Genomic DNA, 20224 nt, shown 5'->3' with positions numbered 1-20224 from the left:
CCATTTATAATAAGATCTATCTTTTACTAAATAATAATTTGATGATAATAAATGTATCATGATATCTTTTAATAAGATCTATCTTTTACTAAATAATAATTTGATGATAATAAATGTATCATGATATCTTTTTAATGTTGTAACATTTCCCAGTTATATAAATTATAGGGTGACGGCAGAAAATTAAGAGATCATCACAGAAGCTAATGGCCAAGCATTCCATTAGGAATTGGACATCTATCAAGTTTAGAAAGTATTTTGCATTAGCCACTTCATAGGAATTGATTGCCAAGGTTGCAAAGTTTTTTTTTTTTTTTTCAGATTTTATAGGGCAAAGAATATGGTCAATGTAACTCATACAAACATGTCATACATAACTATAAGCATCCAACTACATGTATCTTCAATGAAACGTATGATTCTTGTAATGTTTTTAAAAAAAAAGAAAAGAAGAGAGGGGGGCTTCTGAGAGAGAGAGATCATTGCATCAACTTGGCATATGATAGAAGACAATGAGTCTCAAATCATCTATATTGACTGATATAAGTATACATTCCCCTTACCAAAAAAGTATACATTCCACAGGAAGCACTAAAGCTGAGAATATGAGTCTGAGGAGGAATGACCAGCAAATAATCTTCAGCATTTCAAGCCTCCATTATGCCCGAAGTGAACTCAAGTTCTTTTAATCAACGTCGTCACAGGCCTTCCTCTCTTGGATCAATTCTGAAACCATGATGCAATTTGTCCTCACTAGGGAGTAAATTTCATCCAACCTATTAGCACAACTATAAAGTTCAATCATGCACTCATAATGCTCCATCACAGGTGCTATACCATAATGTTAAGTCATAAGATTGAAGTACTTCTCAGCTTTCTCCAAGTCATTGATAGAACACATGCATTTAGAACACCCACAAAAGTGATAGCATCAGCAGCTACATTTGTGCTCTCCATCTCTCTGAAAAAGGCAAGAGCTTCATTTCCCATCCCATGTACACCCAAGCTAGTGATCATTGAATTCCAAGTAGCCAGTCCTTTAGTTGGCATCTTATGGAAAACTCTCATAGCGTCTTCCAAACTACCACACTTACTGTACATGTCTATCAGAGCTGTTCCCATGAAGATCCCAAGATCAAACTCATTCTTGAGAGCAAAATCATGAACCCATTTGCCTAGCTTTAGGCTTCCCATTTCTGTACAAGCTTTAATCAAGCTTACCACTGTGAATTCATTTGGCATCACATTTTCAAGCTGCATTCTTTGAAATAACTTGAAAGCCTCTATTGGTTGCTGGTTTTTTACATAGCCATCAATCATTGCTGTCCACGAAACCACATTCTTCGACGGCTTTTGCTCGAAAATTCTCCGGGCTTCATCCAGTTGTCCACAAGCTGCAAGCCCCGAGATCATGGTTGTCCATGAAACCACACTTTGCACACGCATTTTATCAAACAACTTACACCCACACTCTATATTTTCACACTTAAGGTAAAGATTCATTAGAGTGTTCTGCAAATATATATCACTTGAAAACCCCATTTTGATTGCAAGAGCATGAACCAATTTGCCAAAATCACGGGCACAAGAAGCCAAGCAAACATTTATGACAAAAGGGAATGTGAACGTATCAGGTGTAGGACCTTGGCATAACATAAGCTTGAAAATATGAAGGGCCTGCTCATGGGAACCATGGATTGTATAAGCCCTAATCATGACATTGCAAGTGAAGGTATCTGGAGCTTTGATCTGATCAAATACAACAGTGGCATAGTCCGTATGCCCATAAGAGAAAGTGAGATGAAGGAGCTTTCTGGCAAGTAATTGGTCATGGGAGTGACCAAAACGGATTATTTTCCCATGGATTTGCTTCAACTGCTTCAAATTGGCACAATTTTGAAGAAAGAGAAGAGCTTCTTTTGAGCCAAACTTCGGATTTGAGGTTCTCGACAGAAGGGTATGTGGGGTGCACGAAAGGCATACCACTTTCATACCCAATTCACAGTAGAATAGCCCAAAGGCAAAGAATCAAACCAGGCCTACGAGATAATGTAGGCAATTGATGCTTCAGCTTACAAGCCTCTCAGATGAGAAGGTGAACAAGGTTCGTCCTACCCACAAACGTAGATGCAAAAATCCATTTACATGGGAAAAAGTGCATTTAGCATTTTTTTTCCCCACTTATTTAATTCAATGATTTGATTCCCTACTTGAAATTAACTAGCGTGACACCGGTACTGTCCAAGGCAACAATTTATTTATAACAAGAATGATGTTGTTATTGCGTTAAGTGATGCTCTAAGTTAATGAGATATATCGTTACAAATTAAAACAAAAATTATTTAAAAAGTGCTATAAGTGATGCTCTAAAATTGGACATGCATAACTTCATTTTGTTCAGAGGACATCAATGTACAGCGACGGGAGATGACATCAAAACAAAAAGGTTTGCACAGATGCTAAATCATACCCCTTTAAGCTTTAACTTGTGTATCCCGCGAAAGTGCACTGCCGCCGATATTCGGATTAGAACCTCTAGAAGCAAAGATTCGATGGGTCCCTCCTTCTGAAACACATTAGTGAAGATAGACCCGAGAGTCTAGTAGATTAGGGAGATATTGAGTCTGAGTGAGAGTCAGAAATTAGAGAGGGAGAGGGAGAGATGATTGGGGAGAGACGGCCGAACCCCGCGCGGCTGAATGGCGACCATTTGAGAGAGACGATTCGATAAGATGAGCAACCGTACTGAACACTCGAAAAATAAGAAAATGTTAAAAAAAAAAAAACTAAAAAGCGGAAAACCATAAAAATAACGCAGATATTATTATGAACAGACAAATTATATTAAAATAAGAAACGAAATACAAATATAAAAAAAGAATCGAGTCTCTTCACTTTTTTTTCCTCTATTTTTTCTATCCTTATTATATTAATTTTATTATTTAAAAAAATTATTTAATAAAATAATTTAAATAGTAAGGATTGAAGAAATAAAAAAAATGAAAAAAAAAATAGAAAAACCCTTCTCCTAAAAGTTAAAAAAAATACAATTATTAGTGCTTATAATTTTATTAATTTTTTTTAATTCTTATAACTTTTTCTAGTGTTTTTAATCTATTTGATTTTAAAAAGATTAGAGGATATTTGTTTTGCAAAACTCTATAATTTCATTTTTTTAATATTTTTAATTTTGATAAAAATTTAAAATATTAAAAAATTATAAGAATTAAAAATAAAATTTGACGAAACTAATGAAGATTGTTTTTTTTTTCAAATATTAAATTAAAAATTTTATATACTTAGCTTTATAAAAATAATATGTTTTTTTTAATTAAATTAAAATATATTTTATAAATTACAATTATAAAAAATATATTTTGGCAAAAAAAATTAAATCATCTTTTATAAATTATTTATTCTACAATAAATTATTGTTATTAATTTTATTAACACATTAAGATATTAATATACTTTTCATGATTTAACTAAATATAAACATATTAAGTAAATAAGACTAAAAAAATTACATATAAGTCTCCTCGAGCACTCATGAAATTTGAAAACTACATCCAAGTCTCTTGAAACTAAAGTATAATTTAAAATTAGGTTATAAAAATACTCCTAATAAACATACATTATATCAATCAAATAATTAAATTATAACTATTTTATTAGTAATTTACAATTTTAATTTTAATTTTTTACGACTGTAACCTTTTATAGCTAATAGTGAAATAATCATATGTTACTAATAAATTTTAACATTAATTATTACAACTATTTCATTAGTGATTAGTAATTTACAATTATAACTTTAACTTTTCATAACTATAACTTTACATATTCAATAGTTAAACTAATCAATTTAATTATTAAATATATAAAGTTGCACTTGTAAAAAGATAAAATTATAGTTGTAAATTATTGATGAAGTAATAAATTATTTGACTGATGTAATGTGTATATATATGTTTATAGGAGCATTATTATCTTTTTATTTCAATTTCAAATTACACTCAAGTCCCAATGAATCTAGTTGTGGTTTCTATATTTTTCTAAGACTTATTTGTAAATAAGTTTACTTCATAGGATATATATAATTTTTTCATAAGACTAAGTACAAAAGTATTATTAAAAATTAAAAATTAAAAATTAAAAACATGACATGGGAGCTTAGTGTTAAGGTGACCCAAGCGAAGTCAAAATCATTTTTTTTAAATAAATTTTACCCTTAATCCAAGACACAAATATGTTATCGACGGGCCTGGTTCTAATCTAGGACTTCTTTCAATTAAAGAAAGTGGTGCTGATATTAGGACAACTAATTGACAAAAATTATTTTTAAAATGTTAACCATTTCTCTGAAAAATTTCTGCTACACCAAGTCAAATGTCCAAGTTAACCATCCTAAAAAGAAAACTCTTGGGTTATTCTGGATTTTTTTTTTTCATATTTGACACAGCCAGGGGCAGAGCCAAAAATTTTTATTAAGGAGAGCCAAGATAATAAAATATATATGATAATTAAAAATTATATGTATATATATTATCGACATAATATAAATATTTCAAAATATACATTTTTATTCAATTTTGCACATATATAACAACACACACACATTAAGTTTTGCTCATCAATTTTTCATGAAATAAAAATCATTAGTTACTATATTTACGATAAGTATTTTGGTAATTTCCTTCTCAATATAAATTACATTAAATTAGTGAAAATTTTATCATTTCTATAAGTATTAAATGATTTAAATACATCATTAAAATCTAAATTGTTGTTCAATGTAATGAACTCTATTATTTGCTTATTAAATCTATTATTTAATTCTTTCAATTTATAATCATAGTAAATAAATATATTAACACATTAATAACACTCAATTGTCATAAAATCTTTATGTCAATGAAATTGAACTATATTAGACTAAAAACTATTTATATCATAAATTTTAATAGCTTGATTATTTTAAAAAAGTAATTTTTTTTAGAAGAATATCTTCACCAAACCTCTTAGCTTCTGAATAAGTGATTTTATGATAAATATCAAGCACGTAGCATTCAATATAACTTGAAATTTTTTGCTGCAATGCTTAACAAAGTTTATTAATAATAATTCTCATAATTTCTATCATTAAATATAAAATGAAAGCAAAAAAAAAAATACCAATATTTTAAGAGTACGTATAACATTATTTTGTTGAAAATGAATAAATCTTATGACAATTATATATTCAGACTACTGAAATAGTTACTTTATACATATGTAAAAGATTATATATAGAATTAAAATAAGAATTCCATCTAGTGTTTCATAACTTCTATAATGCGCTAACTTATGAAAATTGAAAATATATAACACCAATGTTTTATTAAGAAAAAAATTAAAAAGTTAGAGGGGTCGTGGCCCCTACGGTCCCCCCTAAGTTAGTAAACGGGCGAGCCTAACCCATATGGGCTCGACCCTTATGGGCCCGGCTCTTATAGGCTTAGGCTCTAAAGCCCGATTATCCTAATTTTACTCTAAAATTAAAGCTTGGCCCTTATTCAAAGGGCTCACAGCCGAGCCCATAGGCCCTGAAAGGAATAAAATAAAATAAAATAAAATTCAACATTAAAATTTATTTAGAATATTTTAAAATTCAACATACACCCAACCAAAAATCTCACATAATTTAAAAAATAAACAAAAAATTTAAAAGTTCAAATAAGATGAAGGCAAACATCATTATCAATCCTAATCAAGATCCCTATCATCATCATCCACAAATAAAATATTGAAACCCTTAATGTAGGTTCACTCGTGGAAGATAGAGATGGAGCCTCAATATCAACTATCTCTGTAGCTTCTTTATCATCATCACCTACAATACCAAATTTTAGGGCTTTACATGCTTCTTCATCATTATCACCTACAATACAAAAAAAAAAAGTAAAACAAACTTCACGGGCCGCCTAGACTCGAGCCCTTTTTTTTAGGACTTAAAAGGGTCGAGTTTCGAAGCCCAATTATCCTAAAAAAATATCAAATTTTCAAACTTGAACCTTTATTAAAACGGGTTTAAACGAGTAGTCCGTTAAACCCGACCCTTATTCTCAACTCTAGTCAGGGGCTCTCTACCACCGAACACAGCCTATGACCCTCCACTTTTTATGAAATTGAATGTCCAAGTCAACATTTTTCAGACAAAACCTCTTTGGTTATCCTCATTAACCCACGAGCTTATTAAGTTTACAACTACCACTACCCAAAAGCATCCAAAAGCATCCACAATACCCTAACCTTGAGTAATTTGCTACAACTTAGAGAATACGTGGACCAAAGAATGGGTGAAGCACATCACGAGATTGAAGAAGTGAATGAATTACTAAATAATAAATCTGGAAAAGTCATGAATGCAATTCATTATTCAACAATAATGACGCTTATCTTATCAGGTGAGGTCATAAGAAATACAATTCATTATTAAATAGGCAAAATAGGAGAAGATGACTGAAGGATTACTTAAAAGACCTGTGATAAAGTCAACTTTCATAAAGATCTATCCATTGGCCAAAAATAATAATAATAATAAAGATCTATCCCCTTTCTCCAATCAATCTAGGATTTAGAGTGAAGGATTACTTGATGATTTTGATTATTTGTAATAAATAATAAATAATTTTATTATAATGTTGGTAGAATTAACTATATATATATGACAAAGATGAAGTTAAATATTGGCTAAAATATTTTTACTTTTCATACATAATCTTTAAATTTTATTATTTTAATTGAGACTGGTTGAATCACAATTTGATCACACTACAGTGAACCAACATCTTAGCTGATTTAATGCCAATGACGATTTAATGCCCGGTTTGATCATGACAACATTAATTCGTTATCAATTTTGATGTTTCACAGACAATACAACATTATTTCAAAAGACTTCTAATTTATTAACACATTGAACCCTCCTCTCTCCCTCCCTCCCTGAGAGGGAGAGAGACACACACACGAGATCAAATTCTTGATGTGTACAAGTCACAACACGTTGGATCAAATTGAGATCACTTTATGAGAGCATTGTTAAAAACGAGTAATTCCAAGCCCCCCTCCCCCACTTTCATATCTATACACGATTTTCTTTTCTTTTTTTCTTTTTTTGCAACCAAATTAAACCCATTATAATTATAATAGTATATATTTGTACAATTTTTGATTGTACCGGTAAACCTATCGATTACATTATCTACTTGAAACAGCCATTGGGCCAAATTGGCCACAGCCATTAGATGGAATCTCACCTATAGGAAGAGCTGCGTCAGATACAATTGATACTGAATAGGGAACGATCAGGTATTCTTCTCTAAGACAGACAGTGCTGGGGTCAAGTAGTTATTTGCCTTGTCAGGCAAGTGTGCAACCTGGGCAATTCAAATGCAGCATTTCAGTTTCCAAGCATGCAGACTAGATCATCACGAACTGCATTTTTTTTTTTTTCCTTTCTTCTATAGAACTGCTGTAAATTTTTGTCTACGTACCAGCTCGTAAAGCTCCCTCCCTTCTTCCGCAACATATTCATAACAAACCTGAAATTTTGAAAGGTTTTAGTTTCTTCTAGTTAAAACTCAGTACAATATTAATAATCAAGCATGATTTTCTCACGTCAAAGCTTTTGTTTCTTGCGGTTAAATCATGTAGTGCCTTCACACATATATCAGCCACATCAGCACAGCTGATTTCCTAATAAAAACAAAAAACATTTGCCATTAGTCAAATCAATGAGTTTTATTATTAACAATCTGGGTACATGGTTCAATGAATAAAAAGATTGAAAAAGAACTTATATCTGATAAAAATCATTTTAGTTTGATCAATCCCAGCCATTAGATAAAAGAAACCGTCTCCATGACTCCATGCATAAGACGCATCAAAGACTTACTAGACGTTATGTGACAGTTACCATTATGTTTTGTTACGGTTGAAGTATCACTTATTCACTTTCAGAGATTCTTCTTTTCTTAGTTTTTCCTAATGGTCAGATCTGAATCCGATCTAAATAGTTTTGCCTGGGCTATTATGTAGAATTAATGGATTTATTTCTCATTTTTCTTCCTTTTCTAAACCGAGCCTAGGATTTTCGTTGACCATATAAATATTATATGCATCATTGGAAAGCAACACTGCTGTTTTACCTATGTTTTGCTCAGTTAGAATTTCCACAGGCATGGCTTATGCACATGTCAGTGATCATGATTCTTAATTTGGGATAAAGACTTTGGAAGTTATATACTCCCTCTAGTCCTATTTATAGGGCAGAGAAAGAAAATTATTTTTTGTTTTATTTATAAGTCACATCCTTAAATTTTCATCACAAATTTTTTCTTTTACCCTCCATTGAATGTTGAAGAGAAAAAATATTTATTAAAGTATGTACATTTAATAGGGGTAAAGTTGAAAACTTATTAAATTTTAAGACACAGTTAATAAGTTTTAAGGATTTTTTTTTGTATTAGTGAAACACGTTGAAAATAACTTATAAATAGAATTAGAGAAGTATTTATGAGTCTCTCAAAATGCATGAATGTAACAGATCTAATTTGTATGCTCCACATTCACAAAAATAAATGTCAACAGGGCCCTCAAAGAGATATAAACAAAGTGGGCAAACAAATGTATGGGTCATATAAACAACCATACTCTTATGTTAATATCTTTTCAAATACATGAATGCATGAATGTAAGGGAAACAATTTGCTTCCACAGTACATAATTAAAAAATAGAAACAGCAAACCTGAGATATTCTATTTCCTTGATCAAATATTAAAGCACGCTGACCACCAGGTTCTTCCTGAAAGCGTTTCAAAAGCTGATGGTAAGTCAAGAGAACACTAATTATTTACAACATCCTCCTCGTTTAGAAAAATTACCCACCACACAAAGAACGGTTTTGTGTATACAAAAATAAATGGTTTTCATTAGCCACCAACCTTGGTTAAATTAAACCATCAACCTATTCATTATTTTTCGAACTTAATCTATCATATTAGGGTGAGCAGACACCACAAATGCTTCGAGGTGGCTGAGTTGGACATTTCTGGGTGAACAAAGGAAGATGAAGGTGAGCCACGCACTCTCATGCGCTGGCACATTTGATGGACTTCAACAGAACATGGCAGCAAGTGGCAGCGCAGATGGCTGCTGAATTTCGGGCTCTGGATGATTGTGGCATTGAGTACATTGAGTGTGTGGCTGTGTGCCTCTTTTCTTGTCTGTTACTTCAGAAAGGAGGTATAGCTTCTAAAAGGTCGGGAAAATGAATTTTTTGTTCGATGCAACAAATTCATGAGAAATTTTGCCTGGCCAAATTTTCAATCATCAAAGGGTAGAAATCATTAGCTCTGATACCATGTACCATTTTATTTTTTAGAATTCAAAAGTTTATTCTAATTTATCTTTTTTGGAAATATACGTACTTATAAAGGAGATAGTCAAGACTAGAAATCAATCGACCAATCTCATCAAACAAGGAAGAAACAAGGGAAGAATACATAATAAAGATGGCAAAATGCATGATGAAAATAGAAACAGAAAGAAACAAATCAACTAAGATGCTAAAATCCCATGTGATAAACAAGGGACAATAAAAATAAACAAATGAGTTCATAATGATCCCATAATAACAAGATTTCAACAGATGCAATTAAAAGTTCACTGACATGATTAACATATTGTGAAATACTAATTCTAACTAACCAACCATGCAACCCCGCGTCACTGTCTTGTGGAGGGTCTATATTAGAATCCCTGCCTCCTAGCATATAATTGTCAATTAAAGTTCCATATTCTGCAACTGAAACTTTACCTTTAGGGGGCCAGGACGAACTATTGTGTATCCAAGGCCAGATCTTCTCAATGAATCTTCCCCAGCCTGAATAAACCCCGAAAATTGACATCATCATACAGGTCAAAAATTAAACATCTCCCAGCAAAATTAAAGAAACAAAAAAGAAGTAATGGGTCAAACCTGCTTGGCTTTAAGAACTTGCTCCCTTCTTGAACTTTCAATTCCCATTCCTGAACATGATACTAGAACAAAATCTGTTTCTTGCCCAGTCTACAGGTACACTCGCAGGTAAACATCATACCATGCTAATTAGTTTCATTAACATAAAAACATGTAGTTCAGAATATTAATCATCCAGATGCATCAACAAGCAGAGTCACTTTGCTTCTTTTTTTCCCTCTTACTGTTTTGAATTTTTTCGATGGGCATCAAACAGAGCAAGAAATGTTTATCAGCATGCTAACGATGATAGAATGTATGCCATAAAGGACAACTCAAACTCACAAAGCAACACCATAAAAGATAAAACCACCGCCAGAACTTTTAACTCATGATAACCATGATATAATCCAATCATGGACTTGCACTAAAGTATACATATAGCTCAACATGCAGGAGAGGCTTGATTAAAGATTGTTGGCGGAGTGGGAGAGTCAACTGCTATAGAGTAACAAATATAAATTTGTCTGCAGCTACTTCACAAGGTGGAGAGAAACTTTGACCACTTTTCGGCCTTTAAACTGGTGTCATCTTCCTTTAGGGAACAAAATGGGATACATACAGACATTCGAATGCAAAAAATATCATTTGTATGAATGAGAAAAATAAATGGAGGAAGAGCAAGTCAATTTTAGATGGAATTAAACAACATAATATAACATGATATGATAATAAATGACTTCAAGATGCCCAAAACAATCACACTTTGTAAGACATATCATCCCATAAAATATATATATATATATATATATGTTAACGGAGAAACCACACCCTTGTCATTTAAAGCTCCAACACCAATAACCATATTGGCATCTTTGCACATAGTCATCATCATCTCATGAAAAACTAAGGTAATGGTAGTTCATATATAGTTATTTTAATCATCTCAACTTCAAAAGTTCAACTGGCATGAATTAGCTCTGCCATTAGCATGGACATATGAACTAGATGATTTTGCAATTTCGTACATGACTACCTAACAAACATATTATCAACATTTTGGCTGTTTATGCCTTATTAAAGGAATCTGCAGAAGAGCACCTACAGGCAAGGCTTTTATATACTCCATTATAAGCTTAAAGCTTCTCAAATCTTGACTCTTAGCTGTAGGTACGTCAACGGGCCTCTGCAACAGCAGCAAATACAGCATCATCACACTCTGAATATTTGTGAGAAGGAAAATTACCATCGAAAAGATATCAATAATTATTTTATTGAAAAAATAATATTTTTTTAAAAAGCAGAAATATGCTATGTCAGCTATTAAATAATGTATTAAGACCACAAAAGATTGTAAGTGAAAACAAGTGCTATACACTTTGACAAAGGAAATGCAATGAAAAGGATAATAGAGTAAAGGCCCCTATTTTGGAGGGTTCCTAGACATGAGGCCAGGTTGTATCTACTATCTAGTCATTTGAGTATCAAGGCAAGACTTCCTTAGAGACAAACTCCCAAAGACAATTCTAGTTTTAATTAATTGTTTGTAGACCTTTGCATTCCTTTTTATGATAGTGAACCCAAAAGGCATCAGACTAGGCTTCATTTAAATTTGACTATGACAGAGCTAATAGAAAGAAGTGTTTACATGGTTTTAAGTGAGTATCAAAGTATGTTATAAAGGGTAATATGCAGAAGGAAAGTTATCCATAATTTTAATGAGTTATCAATGTTTATTCAGTACTTAGGAGTGCTAAAGTAAATAAATAAGATGCAAGCAAGCCATTGGAATGGACAGGCAAGAACTTGAAATACTATAGTTGCTACAGTTTCAACTAGTAACAACACAAATCACTCTAATGTGGGCCAGGTGGTATCAGACAAGCTCAATCACATACTAGAAGTAATACAAAAACAGTTGTAAGCATGTCTTGGTAAGCGAAAACTACTAAAGATCAAAAGACGCAAATCCCACAGTATCTAGTTAACTACAATTAGATAAAAATAGTAAGATATCTAAAAAAATCAGAGTTACACTTGTAAGAAAATTCCAAGCCGGAAACATATTCGTTGCATCTGATTAGCAGCATTAGAAAATTAATGTGAAGAGCAGCGATGCATTCTAGCTAGCATGAACCATAAAACACCAACCGGCTACAATGCCGCAACAACTAAAATTTTTCTAAGGTAGTTTGTGCATAACTTGTTTTAGATCCATGACCAAGTGAAGGGTGAGAAACAGGCTTCTATAATCATGTAATAATTACTTTGTTAGAATTTCTTGCTTGAGGCAGTCAAATAATGGGCTATATGCAATTCACAGCAAGAAACTCACACAATTGGCATGGAAAGCAAGAAATATGTGGCAGTCAACATGAGAAAACCGATGTTGTCTCTTGTCTCTCCCACTTTCTGCCATGGCTTTTGTACAATGCAATTTCCACAAGTGTAAAGGTTACAATCTCTACCATCACAACATAGTATAGAAATAAGGTAATGGGGAAAAAACCTGTCTTCTTGGCTCAAAACGTATTGTTAATGTATGTACAAGAAAAGGGTCCAATGGCGGATCATCTGGTTTTACTGGGCGGAATGACGAAAAGGGCACTCTAACCTGACATATTAATACCAACAGTTAATATAAAAGTCATTAAAGTGATGCCAGGATCTTTGCTACGATGAAAACAGAGTGTCAAAGCAAAACAATTGCTTTCTTTAAAGGAAATAATTATTACCCTACAAAATCCCACTTTTGTGCTAATTCTTGCAAAATACAATTTGCTCTGACTTAGATCTGCAGAAGGACCAGCTTCTAGAATTAAAACATAAGATCTCCCATTGCCACCAACTGAGAGGACCAGGCCCTCATACCTAACATGGCAGATTTTGACTCAAGATGTATTAAGAGTTTATATAAAAAGCACACCACAAGACAATTCTAGATAACAATCTCACCAACAGACATCATATATCTATCATCTGGTACCTGTCAAGAGTGCGGCCTAAAGGCAGAGAAAGCTTTTTTGAAAGTTCAACATAACCTCCTCTCGTGAAAACATACCCTAGAATTAATAGTAAAAGGGGATCAAATAAGGATAAACAGAGTTCTTGACCAGAAAAAAATTAAGAAACGTGAGTTTTCCCTTATTGGTATTAACATTCACTTCATGTACCCGAGAAAACAGCTTCTCCAGTCTCAGTGAACTCGAATTTTGAATCCATCCCTCCATCATATTTCGTGGCAATTACATCTTGGAAGTAGGTTCCTTGATGAACTTCCCATCCATTCAATGAATCTGGAGATTTAAATTTGGCTATCAAGAGCTTGCTCTTACTGCTTTTACCAGCCCGTAATTGTGCCAATTTATTATTATAATCCTGAAATGCACAGTTGTCATCAAGCCTTATGTTTAGACTTTCAATTATCATGCAATGATACGTTATCTTTGTAGAATTTAATAAAGTAAAACGATTCATCTGGATTTCAATTGGTAATTTTCCTCCTCGGTAAGGCATATTGACTTTTGCCCTTAACAATGGCACCAACATACAAAAGAGGGCAGATCTTAAAAACTTCAAATAACAGAGACAGACCTGAAATGCTTTGGCAAGGTTATAAACTCCTCGGTAATCAACCCTAAACAGATCAGCAGTGATAGGAGAGCGAGCAGTTGCGCAATATATTATTTTGTTACAACCTTCCACAGCAGCCTGGAGTGTGCTGGGGTCACCAACATCCCCAGTTACTATCTCTACTGACCTTGGAAGCATGTCCACTACCTCTGGATCAGCATTCCTCACCAAAGCCTTCAGCGCCCCCCCCCCCCCAAAAAAAAAAAAAAAAAAAAAGAAAGAAAGAAAGAAAGAAACCATTCAATGGAGTCACAAGTAGTCGTTAATATATTTAAACCACTTCTACGTAGAATGATGCTTTTATGCAATGACCTGCATATATTTAATTTTGCAGCTTTTAAAGGGTAACCAATCATGTTTCAAAATCCTTTACAGAGCAACGCACGATCCTTAAAAATAAAATAAACAATCATTGAAAAGTGTTGCTTTAGCAAAGAAATTTACAAAATAACCCCATTCAACTCTGAACCGTTTGTAAACAGCTCATGCGGAAAATATCCTCCCCAACCATCAGTTTTAGAATGAATTTCAACCATTCAATTCATTTTCCAGTTAGCAGGGATACCATCTCAGACTCCGTTATTTCATTTGTCAATGAAACAATCACCTTCACAGCACATTCTGTCATTTCTTATTACCCTTCTTGAGTTCTTTCTGCTTTTCCTCTCCCGTACAATAAAACAAAAAATGAACTCAACCAGTTCTTAACAATTCACAAGAGAACCCACAAAAGAGACCATGTGCGGACAGCCGCAGCAGAACAATACTGGCCCAAAAAAAAAACACTATTGAAGAACATCAATTTCTGGTGTAACCTTCTAAAATATTCAATAACGACTTTCAATTGCATAGTGATATAGAATGGTTCGACGCAGTTGCGAGTAAACGCTGGTGAAGAACGACATCTAGTAGAATTAAAAAGCATGGAGTCGTGGAAAAAAGGCGAGGCACCTTCACAGTGTAGCCCCTCAGCATGAGCTTGCGAACGACAATCCGACCAATGCGACTGGTGGCACCAACAACAAGCACAACAGTATTCTGAGCGCCAGGGATTGCGAACTCGCACATGGGCCCTTCTCGGATGAGAAGGGCATCAAGGGCGTCCTTATCATCAGCGCGGATTGTCCGAGATATCTGACCCAATCCAGAGAACTTCCTCCAAACCTCATCAAACAATTGGCGTGATTTTCGACCCAGACCTACCGGGTTCACGTCGTCCAGCCTAATCGATACGGGCGGCGGCGGCGATTGCTGCTTCTGTGTCTGTTGAATTTCATCACCACCGTCATCACCATCTTGGGCATTTTCACTCTTGCTTTCCTTGCTAGTATCTGGAGCAGCAGCCCTGGGAGCTAGCAGGAACCGAGACTTCAGCTCCGACGAAGTGTGACACCGGCGAAAACTATGATCCCATTTGATTCTAGGAAAGGAAATGGAACCAAGAAGATCCGAAGAAAGCCTACATTTTGAGAGGCGGTAAACACTGTTACTGCTGAAACTGGAACTAGCTGTAGTCGCCGACGATATGGAGCTCATGATTTAGCAGTTAGCATCCAGAGGGCCTGAATTTAAAAATAGTATCTATGAATATCTATGAATGTATGTGCGTCGCAAGTACTTAAAGTGGCGATTATGTGAAACTACAACGAATTTTGTTTCAACTTGTTCCGTACAGAAACTAAAAAATGCCACTGGTATCTGTACTTTACTCGAGCGTGAAGACATGAAGAGGAAGGATAGGTTGGAAGAGACGAGATTTGAGCCACAAAATTAGGCAAGAAGAATCTTGCCCGCAAAGATAGGTGGCTCCGGTGGCTCCATGTAGACGTTTTAGTTTCCTTTTGTTAACATTGTTTTTCCCCCGTTTATCCATTTTCAATAGTGGCATCTTTCTCCGCAGCCAGTCATTCGGAGGAAAAAATGATAATGAGGAAAAATAAATTATCCGTTCCATGTGAATATCCATGGCCCACGGGTGCTTTTTTCTGGCAACCACACGCATGATTTGAATAATCGAAAATAGGTTTAGATTATTTAAGTTGGAAAAAAATTGATGATGTTATCCAAATCGATCAATAAAAATATAATATTAAAAAAATGCACTTTTAATCAAGTTTAAAACCTTTTTCTTTATCATTGTTAATGTAATATTTCCAACCTTTAACCACATTACTTAATACACTTAAGGCCAATTTGGGTAACATTCAAACCATATTTGGGATAAGCTTTTGCCAAGTTAAATAAAGAGTTGGATTCTCTAAGTGTACTTTTGCCAAATATAAATTGAAATCTAGACAGGTTAAAAATGAATAACCATGGTATTCTAAACCAAAAAAACAATAACAAAGATACCATGGCAAGTTACTAAGATCAACATTGACTCATTTAAATCACATTAAGGCTAAGTAAGAAATACTTATAGAAATGGGATTCCAAAACAAAATTAAATTTGAAATCAAACATAGAGGCCATTTAATCTATGAAAATTAGAGTAAAAAGTAATTTAGAAGCATGAAAACTATTTACGATTGAAAATAAATGAAAATGGGGTCAAAAGAGTCATTTTAGTAAAAACCATAACATCCATCATGACTAATAGCATGCCCACTACAACTCGTTGTATACAGAGCATCTCCTGTGACTAATAAAACCATCTGCCACTACTAACACTCTTCATATCATGCACTGCAGTTAATATAGCCATTTGCCATGGTGTTCCTATCATTAAGGGTAGGAATATGTTAGGCTCCTATTAGAGGCCTACACCCTAGCCTATTCTAGGCTCAGCTTAGCTATTTATTAAATAGGTTCAAGCTAAATTTAGACCTTTTTAATTAGATCTATCAAGTTAAATAGGCCAGGCCTCTATGTAACATCTAGAAGACCTTCAATTAGTTGAGTGAATGAGGGTAATCAAGTAAATTTACATGGTGTGTGGTTACAAAGAGCTAACGAGTATTTTAGGTTGTGTTTTCAACTTTAGGATTGAATCCAAAGTGAAGTTAGGCCACCCCAACATGAAAAAGTAAGAAAAACAAGGAAAAATGGCTTTGTACCACATGTCGTGGTGCATGCATGGCATGCTGCGGCACATGGGCCATTAGAACATGAAATAGCCTTCTCTATACCACATGCCACAATGTGTAGGGACAAGCGCCGCAACGCACGATACATTTTATGCAAAAATAAGACCCAAACTGATGCAAGAAATAGAGAGAAGAGATAGAGGAAATGAAGAGGATGAAGAGAGCTCTGTTAAGGCTTCATTCTTAAGAAGGTTAAAGGCATTTTAAAGCTTTCAAATCCTAAGAGTAAGTTTCCTAACATATTCTTCTCCCTTCCCACCCCATTTTCTTAAAATTTTTTGTTATGTTTTGATAATGAGAGATTATCTTCAGTCCATATAGGTTATGGGTGACTTAAATAGAGTTAATGGGCTTTGACATTTTTGATTGATGAGCCTCATTCATGTCCAAAATGGGCTTCTAATTTGGATTTATGAGGAATGACATTAGAAATAAATAATGATGTTAATGGGAGCTATGAAGATTTAAAACACTCAATGGGTAAGCTTAATTATGAGAAATGAGAGCTTTGAGTGTTTTGGAATTTAGAAGATTAGACTTGGAGGCATGTATTTAACAATATTGATGAATTCGAACTTAATTAATTGTAAATTAATCATTCGGACACCATATGTTGAGAAATCAAGCTTAAAAGCAAGACATGATAGGTGATGTGATGCTAGTAGGCTTGCGTTAACATGTGAATATTATATATGTGACTAAATGAAAATTTGAAATGCGTTATAGAACTTAGAATTGAAAGGAGAATGTTTGTGGATATGACATTGATGCTCACTTAGGTAGCACATTATCATAAGCCTAATGTGTTGATATTAAGTAAATTGGGAAATGAGTGAGCATAAGCATTGTATGATCATTTGGCGAGAGTTCACCTAGGGAGAGGAGTAGATAAAATTCATATGATATTTATGGCTGCCTTCTAGTGCATAAAATCATAGCCTTGTCCTATTATTTGTCAAGGGACTGTCCCTATAATTTGTCAAGAAACTAGAATCTAGTTATCTCCACCTATTTATCGAGGATATTAGCTTAGGGGATACAACACCCCAAATATTCAAAAGTGGGGAAAGCTGTAGTCTGAGAGAAAGTACGATGATCTTTAGCTAGGTCACACCTCACAATTGGTGAGCTTAGATAGTCCAGTTGGAGGAAATAAGGAGGATATAAAGAGAAACTAATCATGCATATGTGTATATCCAGCATGTCACATGGTTATTAAGTTTGTTGTAAGTTGTGGTAGTGAATGTGTCATTGTCACATGGTGTCTGTATGTAATATTATGCATTGATTGATCTATTAGGTTATTATCACATGTTTGAGTGTATTGTGGCAATTTACTCTAAATGACAAACATGAAAATTGAGTTTATTTTGAAATTACAACTTGTATTATGCATGATCTCATATTTTGAGTGATTAACTCCCCTTTTATGTGTTTAAATCAATTGATATACAACTACATAGGATATATTTACTTTAGTTACTGAGTGGCTAGATTCACTCCTCTCTTTTAATATTTTACAAGCTTTAGCTCTGATGTAGAAAGGGAAAAAATTTCAGAGGCTTAGGAATTTAAGTATTCCTATTATAATGCCTCCTTACTTCATTTATTTTGTGTAATATATAAGTATATTGCCAATTATGTTATGTTTTGCATATACTTGCACTTATTAAAGTTTATGATTGTTGGAAGTATCTTGGGCTTGAAATGTTGTTTATGAGATTTGTAAATATTGATAGGGTCAAAATACTAGTACAAGTATATGAATGTTAATTGGATCATAACTATAAATATGGTTGTAACATATAATGATGAAACCTCCCCCTATATTTTTGATATTAAAGGGGTTGATGAATGAAATTTTGATATGATTGAAATTGTGTGCATATGGTGCATTGTACAGGTAGTCATGTTTTTTGAGCATATTTTGGGTGTTAGGAATTGCAGTTGGCACATGTGTTGGGTTTTGGATACCCTTAAATTGTGAAAAGTTGTAAAAATATGTTTGGATGTTCAACTTCCTTATATGACTTAATTTGAAAGTATAACCCATATCATTAGCTAGTTTACAAAAATAACTTTTTATAAACATCTAGATCACCTCATTCAGATGTCAGACAGAGAAATGAGGCACGTCTAAAGTTGCCCAAGTTTGCTATCAAATGATAGTAGAATTGCTATCTGAAAACGTGCAACACATAGTAGCGCATGGCGCCTATGTCGCGGCTTGTAGCACAGAAAAGGAGCACGTAGGTGCAAGGTCATGGCGTAATCCTCTACTTTTCATTCCTTATTAATTTTCAACTATTTTTAAGTCTTTTCACTTATGCGAGATATCCCATACTTCTGAAATAATATTTTACTCTAATTAAAAGTTTATTAAACAATTTTAAGTAATTTTTAAACTATAAAAACTTGGGATTCTATTTTCTACAAATTCAAACTTGGTAACCTGATTAGGTTAATCCAAAGATTACTGTAGATTTAAGTATAAAATGTGTTTGGGTAAGGGATGTATTTCAGTTTACGAGCCCAACAGGTCGACCTATTTACACACACATGCACACATTATGTAATATATCACACACCAATTTCACCATTTGATTTTTAATCAATCTATTATTTTTATTTTTAATTATGTTTTCAATTAGATTGAACTTATTTTAATATTATTACTTTATTATTGTATTGTAGTTAATAAGTCATTTTAATTATTATATATTGTAATTGATAAATCAAGTTATATATTTATACTAATAGTTCTAAAGTATATTTAAGGTGTTTAAAATTAATACACAAGCTTATTTAAAAGGCTTACTTAAAAGTATACTTTTAAATAAGCTTTTAGGCCAAGCCAATCTAGCTTTAAATAGGCTCAAGCCTAAGTTGTAAGAAAAGCCTTATACAGGTTTCAAGGCAAGTTCAAGATTCTGTTTCACCATACCTGCTTAGGCCTATTTAGCCAAAGTGTAACTCGGCCTAGCCTATATTCCACCCCTTACATGTCATTAAGGGTAGAAACAGGCCAAGCTATTAACAAGGGCCTATGCCCTGACCTACTTCAAGCCTGGCCTAGCCTTTTTATTGAAGAGGCCTGGGTCAGGCTCAAGCTCAAGCTTTTGAGCTGGCCATTAAACATATAAATTATTATATATAATATATATCTATATATAAATAATATGTAATTAGATATTATAATATATTATATATCAATTGTGTATTATATATATTACACATTACATATACACATGTTGTATACTATATATAATTTATAATTTATTAATTAAAAATATAAATTGTGTCTCTTTGCTTCTTGACATAAAGACTAAAGACTAGCTAACGTCTTCTTGCATTCTTGAATATAGTTCAATGTCAACCTAATCTTACTCTACAGACCACAGTCCACATCCCTATCCTCATTCTAATGACTCTCAAGTTCCACCTTCACGAATCACAAATCAAGCTTTAATCTTCATCTCTAAGGTAATCATCTCCAATGAGTGC

The 20224-nt window shown here is 33.4% G+C and overlaps 2 protein-coding genes across 6 annotated transcripts; both read right to left on the bottom strand.

Annotated features, from left to right (window-relative positions):
- Window positions 1-350: 350 nt before the first annotated feature.
- Window positions 351-2750, bottom strand: LOC129288539 (pentatricopeptide repeat-containing protein At3g26630, chloroplastic-like). The gene is given in 3 exon segments (XM_054925167.1): window positions 351-897; window positions 900-2111; window positions 2471-2750. Coding segments are annotated over 2 exon segments (1305 nt in total). The 5' UTR covers window positions 1993-2111; window positions 2471-2750; the 3' UTR covers window positions 351-685.
- A 2860-nt stretch (window positions 2751-5610) lies between these two features.
- LOC129288043 (protein HIGH CHLOROPHYLL FLUORESCENCE PHENOTYPE 173, chloroplastic) lies at window positions 5611-15337 on the bottom strand. 5 transcript variants are annotated; one of them, XM_054924364.1, is made up of 14 exons: window positions 14586-15337; window positions 13596-13808; window positions 13175-13379; window positions 12988-13063; window positions 12737-12872; window positions 12511-12615; window positions 11107-11187; window positions 10023-10112; window positions 9861-9926; window positions 8790-8846; window positions 7660-7737; window positions 7536-7583; window positions 7299-7418; window positions 5611-5920 (listed from the first exon to the last, which is right to left on the bottom strand). In XM_054924364.1, the coding sequence occupies exons 1-13, from the start codon at window positions 15168-15170 to the stop codon at window positions 7347-7349; spliced, it is 1812 nt and encodes a 603-aa protein (XP_054780339.1). In that variant the 5' UTR covers window positions 15171-15337; the 3' UTR covers window positions 5611-5920; window positions 7299-7346. The 5 variants fall into 5 exon arrangements, with proteins under 5 accessions (XP_054780339.1, XP_054780338.1, XP_054780337.1 ...); XM_054924363.1 differs by having other exon boundaries at window positions 5611-5872; XM_054924362.1 differs by lacking the exon at window positions 5611-5920 and having other exon boundaries at window positions 6927-7418.
- Window positions 15338-20224: the final 4887 nt, after the last annotated feature.

Source organism: Prosopis cineraria, unplaced genomic scaffold (genome assembly GCF_029017545.1).
Source record: "Prosopis cineraria cultivar Desert tree isolate PC_DT_omini unplaced genomic scaffold, ASM2901754v1 PC12, whole genome shotgun sequence".
Classification (NCBI taxonomy): Eukaryota; Viridiplantae; Streptophyta; class Magnoliopsida; order Fabales; family Fabaceae; genus Prosopis; species Prosopis cineraria.
Note: the sequence above shows the minus strand (reverse complement) of the source record. Positions and strands in the feature narration are given on the sequence as shown.

What these genes read in the sequence shown, in the direction of transcription:
- LOC129288043 (XM_054924364.1), bottom strand. Translation starts at nt 15,170, where the DNA reads ATGAGCTCCATATCGTCGGCGACTACAGCTAGTTCCAGTTTCAGCAGT. An exon ending in CAAAAGTGGGATTTTGTAGG is followed by an intron (nt 12,616 to 12,736) that starts GTAATAATTATT and finishes TTAATATGTCAG; the next exon opens with GTTAGAGTGCCCTTTTCGTC. An exon ending in AAGGAAATAGAATATCTCAG is followed by an intron (nt 7,738 to 8,789) that starts GTTTGCTGTTTC and finishes TGTTTTTATTAG; the next exon opens with GAAATCAGCTGTGCTGATGT.